General features: G+C 42.8%; 1 protein-coding gene across 2 annotated transcripts in view; it reads right to left on the reverse strand.

Moving 5' to 3' along the window:
* Nucleotides 1-12,742, reverse strand: part of Pde7b (phosphodiesterase 7B) — a 311,632-nt gene that overhangs the window by 132,240 nt on the left and 166,650 nt on the right. Inside the window, exon 1 of one of the 2 annotated variants that reach the window (XM_052751152.1) lies at nucleotides 10,035-10,584. The exons of the other annotated variant lie outside the window; for it this stretch is intronic. Coding sequence (XP_052607112.1) covers nucleotides 10,035-10,272 — 238 coding nt within the window. The 5' untranslated portion in view covers nucleotides 10,273-10,584. Of the gene's footprint in view, nucleotides 1-10,034; nucleotides 10,585-12,742 lie in introns of those variants that run through there. 2 annotated transcript variants of the gene reach the window in all.

The following is a 12,742-nucleotide window of genomic DNA, read 5'->3' on the forward strand; positions in this document are numbered from 1 at the left end:
ATACACTCCTTAGGATGGCAGGTCAAGCTACCGGCAACCCAGCTTCCTGTTTTTCTAATCTCACCTGCATCCCATCCTTGACAGATTCTATATGTGATAATTTGTCAATCCCCAGCGTTTCCTGCATCTAGTTCTATTGTTTTCTCTTTCTCCTTTGGTCTTCCATCTCTTCTTCATTCACAGATATATAACCTACCTTTGGTAACATCTCAAAAAAATTACTTTTGTTTTGATCCTTACTACCCATTGTACAGACAGGATTAATCACTCCCTCATGTGCTGACAGTTGTCATAGATTTTGCATCTGTAACTCTAGCGTATATCATCTATCAAATCTATGTATTTTATCCTTTCTCTCTGTTTCTGTTTATCATTTATCTACTTATCTATCTACTTCAGTGTCCTTAGTTCATGAGGTTTAATTTCTGAAGAAACCAAAGAAGGTACCTGGCATGTGATAGCCACTAATATTTAGTTGAAAAATGATCCTGACCCTTTATCTTGTTCCCACAGACTATTGATTTATATATTACAAATATATGCCATTCTACTTGATATCACAAGTTGTCTGTGTAGTTTTATCCTCCAATAAGCCATAACTCCTTCTCTCCTTCCTGTTCTCAGGATTATAGCACCATGCTATGCATTCAATCAAATTGCTTCATAAGAGAAACTGGACTTGACTTTTTTGAATTTCTTGCGTAACTAACCAGTAAATTTAGACCTCAATTTCTTCTAAGTCTAGAGTACATCTTTGATCCTTGGCCATTGTATCATATAACATGCTAAATATTTGCATATGACATTAAAACACTAGTTTGCATTCTATGGTCTCAGAGGACATTTGTGTATTTTTGGAGAATTTGAAACATCTAAAAATTTCTCAAAATTTTTGTTTTCACTTTATGATGTGTATTCACATTTTGCCAGGCCTGTGCTACCAAACCAAGTAACCGGGCCTTTATACTTTCAAGAGGGCACAAAGAATTTGCTTTCTAATTTACGCATTGGGAGAACTCACCATTTCCTGATTGTACATCAATTTGTCTTATATGAATGTTTTCTTCTACAGGGAACTAGCCACTGATTCAAGAAAAGAAGAGTGGATCACTGTTCAAAGGAAATCAAATGTTTCAGCATCCAGTATGATATGAGCAAGAGGCAGCAGCCATCTCTCATGTCAGCCATCTTGAAAGAGGCAATCAGGATTCCTGTTCCGAAGTTAGAAGACTCTAAGGATCCCTGCTACAGTTCTGTTAGCATCACTTCTCCCAGTGTTTCCTGTGCTCAGAGGTCAGGGGTCATGAATAAGAGGGAGGAGAGTGCAGAAATTCCCAATACATACATTCAAACAATGAAAATGTAAAAGACCTGACCAGAACACAAGATACAACATAATTATGACCACAATCCCAATTAGTAGCAGGTAGAAAGCCATAGCTTTTAATGTGAAAACCAACCAGAAAGGTATGAGGGCGATGGTTTGAATTCCACATATGCCTGGGAATCTAAGTAAATGAAGCCACATTGAGTAAGCAACACGCAGGTATAGGATTCAGTCCATAATAGCTCAACCAATGCAGAGTGGAGATAAAAACCTCTTACTAGACAGTCATGAGCTTTATTTATCTTGTATTCCTTAGGGGATATTATGCTGTATACCAAAGATCCAGTGGGCATGATTGAGAATGGTTTAGGGAGACTGAGAAGAGAAAGTGCCTGTTCAGAATAATAGCCTCTGTGTGTGTGTGTGTGTGTGTGTGTGTGTGTGTGTGTGTGTCTGTCTGTCTTGGAAACATTCAGTTGCAGACATAGGTGGTGGAAAGTATTCATTTATGAGACATCATTTAATTGGAAGAGACTGAACACCATGTTGCTAAATAGAAAGTTGAACATTTCGTATTCTCCATGCAGGCTTGAGAACCGCCTCGGAATTTGTGTGGCAGCTGATGAACTAACCCAGATTCGACTGGCCAAAGAAGAGCAACAGGCTACATCTCATTATGCACTTGAGTATGGAGATCTGAAATCTCTGTTCTGTGTCTGCGACAGTGACTGCCTCCTCTTTGTTTCCGTACGTGGTACAAATTGCATTTCTTGTATTTGAACCCAGTGCTCTGCAGTGATCCAATCTCACTTCCTTCCTAGGGCACCCTCTGACTGCTTCTCTCCCTATCCCTTTATCTTCTTCTTTTCTTAAAAATCATCTTCCTCAGCAAATTCTGAGAATGTTTTGAATAAATTAATCACAGACCCTCTAGATGTCTTTGGGTTTTCTGAAGTACCTATCACTGATGGATAGAGGTTATGTGAGATACTTGGGGCCACCTAAATAGACTTGGGGAAGGAAACACGAAAGAGGAGCTTGCTCTTCGGCTTCATTACTGCACTGTGATTGGCTGAGAAGAGAAATAGGCTACCTTGTTGCCTTACCCACGACTATTTATTTTTCCTGTTTAATACCTTAACCAAACACTTATACTTATTTTTCAGGGACAGTATCATCTTTATTTTGTTTTATTTTGGCTCTTATATCTCTCTTTCTATTACCAAGTTCAAGCAGTTACCATCCCATCTCTCTTGAACTTAGTTCTTTTTTTCACCCCTTCTAGCAATTTCTTTCTCTTTTCTTTTCCCCCCTGCATTAAGCTTTGTCCTTTGGACGCAGGGCCATCTGCAACTAGGTCCTGTTTCATCTTTGTCAAATATTTTTCTAATTGTACACGAGCTGATTTTTATGTTTTATCTCATCACCAGTGAGAAGATGGGATCTGCAGGCCCTAGAGCTCCCCCAGAACCTGAATGTCCCTGATAAAGTGGCAAAACATTCAAGATAGTCAGGACAGGCCTTGGCTGAGACATACTTTGAAGGGAGGGTTTGAAAATCTGTAGTTTGAGGAAATTTAGGGCAAGTGTAACGACATGAAACTCTTCTCTTGGAATAGTCTCTCAGCATCTTTGGGGCTGGTGTCAGTTCCAGAGAGAAATGGATGGAAATGCCAAGACAGAGTAACAGAAAAGGAATAATGCTGTGTGTATTGTAGACTATGGCATAGAGAATTGGAGGTGCAGCCTGTGAACTTCGCTTACTGTTTCCATGAGGGTGAGATGAATTCTGCTTACTGTGAAGTATACTGATAACCAAAGCCAGGGAATAGGCCACACTAGAACAGAGCACACACTTTCAGTTGCTTCTGTGAGTCAAAAAATATTGAGGAGCTTTTGGCATTTCTGTAACCACACTGCCAATGTTTTCCTTTTAGAGATGAATTTGATGTGAAAGTCAGGGCTCCCATGCAGTTAAACTGGGCTTGTTTAAAGTAAGAAGGGAGACAGGAGAAGAAATGAGACTGTTTCCAGGCCAAGAGAAGAGGGCATAGGAAGAGCACCCTTCAGCAGCATCAAAAGCTCATTGGGAGGGCCAGGTAAACACTGACATTGCACATTCTGTCTCTGAAACCATGTTAGTGAATAGGCTGAATGTCACTTGTACAAACAAACAAACAAAAACAAGACAAAACCAAAACAGCTTCAAAAACTATGTGCAGAACCACAAGATACCTAGACATAGCTATGACTTGAGAAGTATAAAAACGTGCCCAGAACTTATACGCATTTGTGCTTAAAAATTTATAATTATCAGTGAATTACAACTTCTCTTAGAGAACAAAGTACATTCATTTTGAGTTTGGAAATTCACTCTTGTGTATTCTTCTATTTTAAAAGCTATAATGACTAATCCTGATCCTTTGCAAGAATAGAAGTTGAAAAATGATTCCACTCAAAGGAAGAACTCAAATTCATGTTTCTTGAATTATCTGTTCTTGGAGAAGAAGTACTCATCCATGCACTTAATGACAGCTTGTAAATGATTTTATTCCTTCTGATAATATTTTTCACATATCAAAATGTATTGAGTGGCTGACAAGAAAAACATGTTGGGGAGAATACAAAGAAAATAGGATGTTCTCCAGACTTTCAAAGAACAGGGACTCAAGGAGGGGGGAAGCAGTTGTACACCAGCTATAACAAAATAAAGTGCTTTGTCTGTGCAATAAAGACGAGCAAGCATCTGGGAGAGGAAAGCACGCAGCCATCCCTGGTTATCCACATGAATTGCCTCTAGGACTTGTTGTGGGTACCAAAACCCATGTATATTCAAGTCCCTGGGTAAAGTGGCTAAGTGTTGGCACATGGCTTATGCACATCCTCCTACATTTTTAAAGACCATTTCCAGCTCATATATAATCTCAATACTGGGACAAAGTGTAAATAGCTATTATATAGCTATTTAAGGGATGACAAGAAAAAGTCTGTATATGTTCTGTGTTTTGGTTACTATTCAGTCCACAATTGATTGAATCCCCATGTGCAAAACCCACAGCTCTAGAGGGCCAACCATATTTTAGTTCACTAATCTTAGGAAGGCTGTATGAAGGGCCCAGGATGTGGATATGATCATAGAGAAGGGCAGAAACTGGGAACCTAAAGGGAAGTCTTTCTAAGGCTTGGGGACAGTAAGTAGAGAGCAGAGAGGAGGCAGTGGGATCTTTGTCTTGACTAGGAGGAGAGCTCAGAGGCCATCAATGACAACCAAGCCTGGGAAAGCATGGTAGTTCCCAAGAATGGAGAGCTCTATGCAGGATGAAAGGATCTAGATTTTTCTTTGAAGACACTGGAAAAAAATTCACTGAAGGATTTTGAAGAGGGGTGTGGAAATTATAATTTTAAAACTGGTGATGTAAATCGCAGAGTAGAAAGAAGAGGTGTGGGAAATGTCTTGTTGTTAGAGGCAATGGAAAGATTCCAGATAGCACACACAGAGCTGGACCAGGGCCCTATGACTGAGCAGAGAAAGGAGAGGGTGGGAGAGAACATTGGTGTGTATATGTTATATTCATCATTGACCAAGAATGGAGTAGCATTTAGGGCAGTGGTTCTCAACCTTCCTAATGCTATGACCCGTTAATACAGTTCCTCATGTTGTGGTGACTTCAATCATAAAATTATTACATTGCTACTTCATAACTGTGACCCCCAAAACCCAGATGAGAACTGCTGGTTAAGGTCTTTATAGACTGATATAGGGGTATTAGTTCATTGAATCCTTTCAATAAACTTACATGAAGGTTCTACTATTATTCCCTTTTGTGGATGAGAAACCAAGATACCATGGGGGTTAACTTGCCCAAGATCACACAGCCCATCATTGTGTATGCAGGATTTAAATAGGTTTAAATCTCAGTTTTGTACTTACAGTCTGTCTCTTGAGCCTCTCTCAAGGACTTGGAAACAACTAGAATTATGGAGCTGGGGAAGACTGTCTTACATTTGGGTATCTGTCATTCAGAAAACTAAATTTATGGAAAGCACAGGTTTGGTTCAAAGTGAGAACTTTTTTCCTTTTCCTCTTTTAAATTTTTCTATCTATCTATCTATCTATCTATCTATCTATCTATCTATCTATCATCTATTTTGTGAGGTAGGGTCTCATTCTGCAGCTCAGGTTGGCCTGAGAGTTATCATGTGACCCAGGATGGCCTTAAACTCATAGCAATTCTCCTGTCTCTGCCTTCAAGTGCTGGAATTACAGCATGATTCATCATGCCTAGACTGCCTTTTGGTTTGACTTGCTTTTATGTTCCAGTTAAAGGAGGGATGACATCATCAATGACGTTATTCAGTAAAGCTATAGACTGAATGCAGGCTAGTAGGCTAATGTCTACAGGCAGTAGCCTTAGAGAAATGTTATGAATTAATATCAGTGTATCCCCTGTTGAGGCTAATTAATTCTTTTCTCAAAGCAACTTGTTCTGTTTTGAATGAAATCATTAAGCCCTGATGAGCGTTTGAAAGTGCAAATGAATTTTTAGAAGTATGTTTTGTTTCACCAGCTTTCCAGTCAATATTTTGAGTGGACAGAGAAGTTTAAACTAGCAAGGGCTTGTTTGCACACTGAAGCTGCAGACAGAGCTCAGATTCACGAACATGTTGCCATTCTTCCCTCATTAAACCTTTGATTCATCACTCAGGTAGTGTTGTCTAGCACAATCTGCAGTATACACTAAGCATCCAATAAATGCTTCTTGAATTATAATGATCAAAGTGCTCTCTTTTCAACATAATCTGTGTCATGCTCGTCACTTAAGAGACTTTAAAATGGCACTTCAGGTGTCAATTTAAAATGTAGTGTTCTGGAATTGGAATCCTTTTGCAGCTTTTCTTGTCTGACATTTGATATTCAGAGCTGGGTATAAAGCGCATTTCTGATATTTGTATTCTCCTTGAAGTCCATGACAAGTAAGAGCTAAAGGGAAATGGTTAGGTTCTTTATTTTAAATGAGTTTTGTGTTTTCATATTTTTCTGGCAACCAAAGGCTATTGAAGGGAGAACAGACTTAGTAAAGAAGGAAAAATATAATATACAACTTAGGCTAGAGACACCAGAAGGTAAGGTAAGTAGATGAAGAGTCTGCAGTTCTTTGATTAAATCTCAAAGTAAAATTATGTATTCAAGTAAGAACAGGTCCTGCTGGGGGCATCTGAACTTACACTGGCTGCAGACTAGAGTCAAGATTATAGTAATGTTTGTACCCCTAGCATTTGGGAAACCACGGATTCGTCTTCCACTCCTACCCTCCCACCCACCCTCACTCCTGTCTTTGGTGTCTGCTCTCTGGGCGGCTGCGCTGTGAGCTTTAAGGACCAATGAGGGCCATTCTCCACACTGCCCCAGTACTTGAGGCTTCCATCTAAAGCTAACGCCCTCCCAACAAGTAGAAAAAAATGTAGTGAAGACACAGTCCTGACTTATTTCAAATGAGACTGTTATTTTTTGTTGTTGTTATTTGGGTTTTGAATCATGAGTTCTCATGCTTGCCCCACCAACAAGTAACTACAGAAACAACATTGTACCTCAAGTGTGACTCTAAACACCCAGCATGGGCTCTGAGCAGGGAAAAGGTTTTGTGACTCAGTTAAACTATTGAGATCCTGCTCTGGGGTGGGTGGGTGGGGCGTGGAATAAATATGGAGTCTTTCTGAACTATTCACCCCATTTCTAAAACTCAGGAAGTAGCTTTCAAGAAAGGGGAAAAAAGGATAGAGTGTTACCGTGATTAAAGGACAAGGTGTAAGTCAGCAGCTGGCAGTGGCATTCTTCCTTGGGTTATTCCGTTACTATTATTACTTTGGCCAACGCTCAGCTTAGGGTCACTCCCCAATCAGTCGCGCATCCCAGACCTCATGAAAGTGCCTTCGGAAGAACCACCCAGGGCATGCTGACCCGCCACCTTTCCAACACTTCCTTGCTCTCTTCTGCTTCCCATGGCTGGTGAGTCTGCGTATTTCATCTTGGATTTCTACAAGAATGCATGCTTTTATTTATTTCCTCAGCTTTTCGTTTGTTCTTTCCTTTACTGAGCAAGACACCTCAAACATTTTTCTATGTCACTTGTAAAGAACAGAGTTCTAATATTGTCTAAAGGAGCATAAATACAAACATTGATGCCCTTCACAAGGGAGAAGGAACCACGGGGCTTCTGAAGGTTTCAGTAAACATACTAGGAGCTGGTGGCATTCATCTCTAGGACCCTGTAAAGTGACAACTGGTGCCATTCAGAATTTCCACAGTTTCACAGTTTTTAAATATTTAAACCTACTCATCTGTTCTCACAGGCAGTCCAAATACACACAGAATTGATAATATTTAGTTTCCCTGTTTTGAGTAATAGCAAGGCAAAATGTTGTGTGTAACATATTAAACATGGAGGCCAAGTTGCTATCTGGAAAGATGTGAGGGACAGGGTTGGGATTTTGTAGTTTGAATAAAACACTCTCAGTTGGCTGAGTCAAAGGAAGACACAGGGCAAGGCTTGGAGGCTGATACCACTTGATGTGCAGAGCTGCTGAAGAGCATTGTTAAGTTTAAATTGACCGAGGATTGTGAGGTAAGTGTGAGATGAGAGAGAGAGAGAGAGAGACAGAGAGAGAGAGAGAGAGAGAGAGAGAGAGAGAGAGAGAGAGAGAGAGAGAGAGTCATGAAGTTTTTGTTTGTTTTGGTGCCTTCTTGCATACCTCCCTCATTCCCCATACATAGCTAGAACAACCCAAGCTATTACTGCTGTGGTCCAATGATGTCTTTGCAGAGCACCCGAGGCAGCAGACAACTTGAATGGTGATGCCACTCATCTCTGGGTTCATCATCTTGGCCCTGTGCTGATGCATAAGAAGGTTTTGTGCTCACAATCAGAAAGAAAATGGGGAGGCAGGTAAAGCAGACAGACATCCCCCCCCCGTGTGTGTGTGTGTGTGTGTGTGTGTGTGTGTGTGTGTGTGTGTGTGTTTAAATAGAGATCACCCCAATGTAGGTAAGGTGAGGAGGATATGGATGGGTGCTGTTTTCTCTCCAGGAATCAGTTACAGCACTTTCCATGGCAAGGGGCAAGGGAGGAACCAGTAGAGAGGTGTGAGAGGCTCAACTTTCCTTCTCAGCAACCAGGAAAATGCAAAGATGAAGTAGCTGCAAAGTCACAAAGCTCTGCTTGCTCAGGATGTCAGGGCTTGAGGAGTCAGACCCCGCTCACGTGGATGAAAGAAGAACGTGCACCTTTCCCCACAGACACGATGACGAGGAAGTTTTATGAAAGGGTGTCCTTTGAGATGTGAGTTTTAATCATCTCAGTTAGTGACACAAACCAGGGGTGAGAGCAGTTGGGGTGCCATCCTTGCATTTTCTGCCTAGGTGGCTTTTTCTGCTTTCCTTGCCCTGCTCCCATGAAATATGAATGACTTTCCCATTACCTCATTTCTTCTGACCAAGACCCATTTCCATTGGCCTCCATCTTGCAGATGCCACACAAACCTCAAGCTGATTGCTTCACTTCTCTTTTCTAAGTGCTCAAATACTCACTGTTTACTAAAGAACAACACTGGGTTTTGTTTTCAGACACTCCCCCAGCATTGCTTTCTAATAATATTCTTTATAAATTATTAGGCAAATTAGTGTAAAAAACAAACAACGAACCTTTCTGCCATAAGTTATTTGAAAGAAAATGAAGGGAGTTTTTACTCTCAGCCCATTCCCATGAGAAAAAGGAAGATGATTTTTAGTCTATCTTTTTCATCTGCCCCCATCTCTCATCGCTGGTGGCATGTCAGGATTCCACTGCATGGGGATGGCCGGAACTTAAAAGGCATAAGCACACTCCTATGCTTTCTACTCAAGTGAACACGCTGCTTTCCAAACACTCACCAGCAGATCCCCCAGAGGCGGGGAGCACCAAGCCATCAGTTATGGTATTTGTAGTTTACAGAGTCCCGAAGGCATCTTTGTAGCCCCCACTACCCCTGACACTCCCCCCCCCCATTAGAAACGCAGCAAAGGTCCAACTGACTGTCCCATCCCAAACAGTACATTCTTATGACATGAATAAAGCCATTCTGACTCATCATCTCCACACTTGGTAGATGACCTGAGTTTTCTTCATCTCTGTAGGGGTATTCATCACTCGCCAAAGAGGAAACCGAGGCAGGGACAGTTTATTAACTTGCAAGGGTTGAAAAAGAATGCAGACTTTACTCTGTTCTGGGATCATGATACACACGCTACATAAGTTGCATAGTTAAAATTTGGAGGCTACATTTTTACTTTTCATAAAGAGGTGCGAAAAGCATCTCAAGGCAAACACTCTGCTAGAGACATTTCTAACTATGGACAAGAAACGTTAGGGGTAAGGATGGACATGAAAGAAGATCCAATTTCACACTCTCCCCTCGGGGCTGAAACTTAAGATGTGACCTGCACAAGCCTGCAGCAAGATGACCCCTATACTGGGTTTGTTGATTTCACTCTAACACTCCTTCAGCATATCCATCACTCAACTTTCAGACGCCTTTCCAATAGAGCAAACGTTTTTTGAAGTCAGCCCTTGAACCCTGTCCGCACGGCTTGCCTTCCTTCCTTGACCCAAGAAGGGGACCCAGAGCGATGGGACCTGGCTAGGTTTACCTTCTGCACCCCACTGTCAGTTTACCTGGGAAGCTGTGGAAAGCATCTTCATTTTCCAGAATGCCCCTCGGCTTGGTTGCCTGCAGCTCACTTTTGGACTTCCAAACCAGCTTGACCATCCTGATCATCTCTGGCAAGTCCCAGGGTAGCGGCCCCTGCTGGCACCCCGGCCTGCTGCCTAGGGCGGAGGGCAGCACACCTTCTGGGGCCGTCCACCTCCTGCCTAGTTCTGCCGAGTGGAAGTACCGCTCTAGTACAGGCATTCTGCCCTGTTCCCCAGAAGAGGAGGTCGGGCTGCCGCCGCCGCCGCCGCCGCCGCCGCCGCCACTGCCGCTGTTGCTGCTGCTGCTGCTGTTGCTGCTGCTGCTGCGGCTGCTGCCACCAGAGGGGAATTTCTTCCCGGGCAGCTGCAGGCAAACCCGCGTGAAATCCTCTCCAGCCTTGGAAAGACAAGTCTCCTCCAGCCTGGCACAGCCTCTCTGGCTTTCCCAAGCCCCTGCACAAGACACTGGCGATGAGACGAGACCGATGCACCGCCTAAGGTTCCTCACTGCTGAGAAACCGTCTCTGGACTCCTTCCTTCCTTAGAGATACAGTGCATTTTCCCCCTTCTCTCTCAGGCACTGAATTCACAGCACTTAATTAATCCCAGGCTACAGCTGGAACAACAGCGGGGGGGGGGGGGGGGGAGCCATCGAGGCTTCAGCCTTCGTCTCCCTTCTTCCTCCCGTTTCGTTTGTTTGCTACGAGCTTTTTTTGCTGCTTGTCAAGTTTGTCAAGTGGCTGAGCCACGCAAGACTTCAGGCAAAGACTTGGGGCCCCCGCTTTGCATGCCTCTCTGAGCGGCGGCCCCTCACAGCCTAGTTATCTAGAAGTGCCAGGTGAGGGGTTAACCCCTATGGCACAGGAAGCCTAGAAGCTTCCTAGACACGGGTTCTGCAAATCCCACGGAGCTTTCAGCAAAACGGGAAGCTGAGTTCTGCTGGAGCTCATTTGCAGCTGCTTCTCTCCGGAGGGCCTGGTGGGGGGCCTGCCCTGTCTGTCCACTGTGCCTGCACGGGATGGGGGTGGCTTGATCTTAAGGACCACAGTTCAAACACTCTCCTTCCCCACCCCACCCACTTCGCTGTCAAAGTTCTCTGCAAACTAACTGGGTTTTGGTCTATTAGTCAAAGCCTTTTGTAACCTCAGCTGCCCTTCAGCTGGAAGGAAATAACATTGAATCACATTCCAAAGCTAACTGGAAAAAAGTGGATTAGGGAAGTGTCAAGGTCCTTATGCATATGCACAGGGCGTCTGTTTAGCCTGGACACGTGGCTCAGGATGTTAAAAACCCATTTTCAAAGGGTAGTCATCATTTTAAAGGGTGTTGGTAGGGGGTCATGAATGGCCTGGAAAAGCAAGTATGGATGATTCTTTTCAGAGAGACCACACTGTGGGCTTAATATCTGGGCCACTGACTACTGTTTCCCCACCCCAGAGTGGTGAATTCAGGACAACCGTGGGCCAAGCCTCTTGCTTCCTGAGGCTCAGAGATGAAGGGGTTGACCCTGGAAGTCAGAGCCAAAGCTGCAACAGAGATACCCCCTGTCGCTTATGTGAAAGGCTTTGGACATAAACGAAAGTGGGGTGGTATTATGTTTGGCATTTTTGCCGGCAAATTGGGTTTGTAGGAACAATTTGAACTCACACATTCACACAGAAAGCCCCTGTTTTCTTAAAAGCCATTGTAACAATCCCGTCCTCCTTGGAGCTCAGTGTCTCTGCATCGCAAACGCTTTTGTTTGGCTTGGCACTTTATTTTGCTGATGTACAAGCCACTGCTCCTGCTCTCCATTCCTACCGCTGGTCGATCACACAATCATTTGATGTTTCTTTAGGGGGGCATGGAGGAGGTTTCGGGGAGAGGAGGAAGACCATTGCAGAGTGCTTTCTTTTCAACCCTCTGCTCCCACTTCATTCTGGTTTTGAAGTTGAAAGCAGTAAAGCTCACTGTAATCTTGTCATTCTTCTTCTGAAACTATGGCGAATAAATCTGGCTTTTCATAATGAATTACGTGGTTCCTCCCCCCTTTTTCTTCTTCTAGATGAAAAAGTATACTGTAAACCTGCTTTCTTTCTTAGTAGATGAAAAAAAGCCTAAAACCCTCAGTGTGTGTGTGTATGTGTGTGCACATAGACATAAATATGTATAATAAATATGAGACAGTGCTTTTCTGAGAATTTCATGATTAAAATATTGCAGCTTTTCTATAACCACTACATATTCATACAACCCAAGGAGCAAAAAATAGAAGATCCACTTTACCTGCAAGATTTCTTTCTTTAATCCCCCTGTTGAGATAAAAGGATTTGTATAGCAATTGGACTCATCCGCCTAGTTTGACAACCTTAGCCTTCCCTTAGATGAAGGCATGGAGGACCTCTGGAAGCAGAGTGTTCTCTTTAACATCTAGGCTGTTGCACTCCACGCCATACTTCCTGAACAATGTCTTAAAGTCCCTCCTCAGTCACAAACTTCCCTGACTTAGCCACTCAAGGGTTTCCTAAGTGTTTGACTATTTTTATTTTCGTTCAGTTATTTTGCAAGAGTCCTTAGCATCAGGATATCCTGACCCTTGAAACAAAGGGGTTAAGAACAAAGAAAACAAATATGATATGATATATCACAGATGCTAATGTATTAAAAACACAGTTCTTCCTTGTATGTTTCTTCAACTTGGCTTTTTTTTT

Source organism: Peromyscus californicus, unplaced genomic scaffold (genome assembly GCF_007827085.1).
Source record: "Peromyscus californicus insignis strain IS unplaced genomic scaffold, ASM782708v3 Scaffold_22__1_contigs__length_63687245, whole genome shotgun sequence".
Lineage (NCBI taxonomy): Eukaryota > Metazoa > Chordata > Mammalia > Rodentia > Cricetidae > Peromyscus > Peromyscus californicus.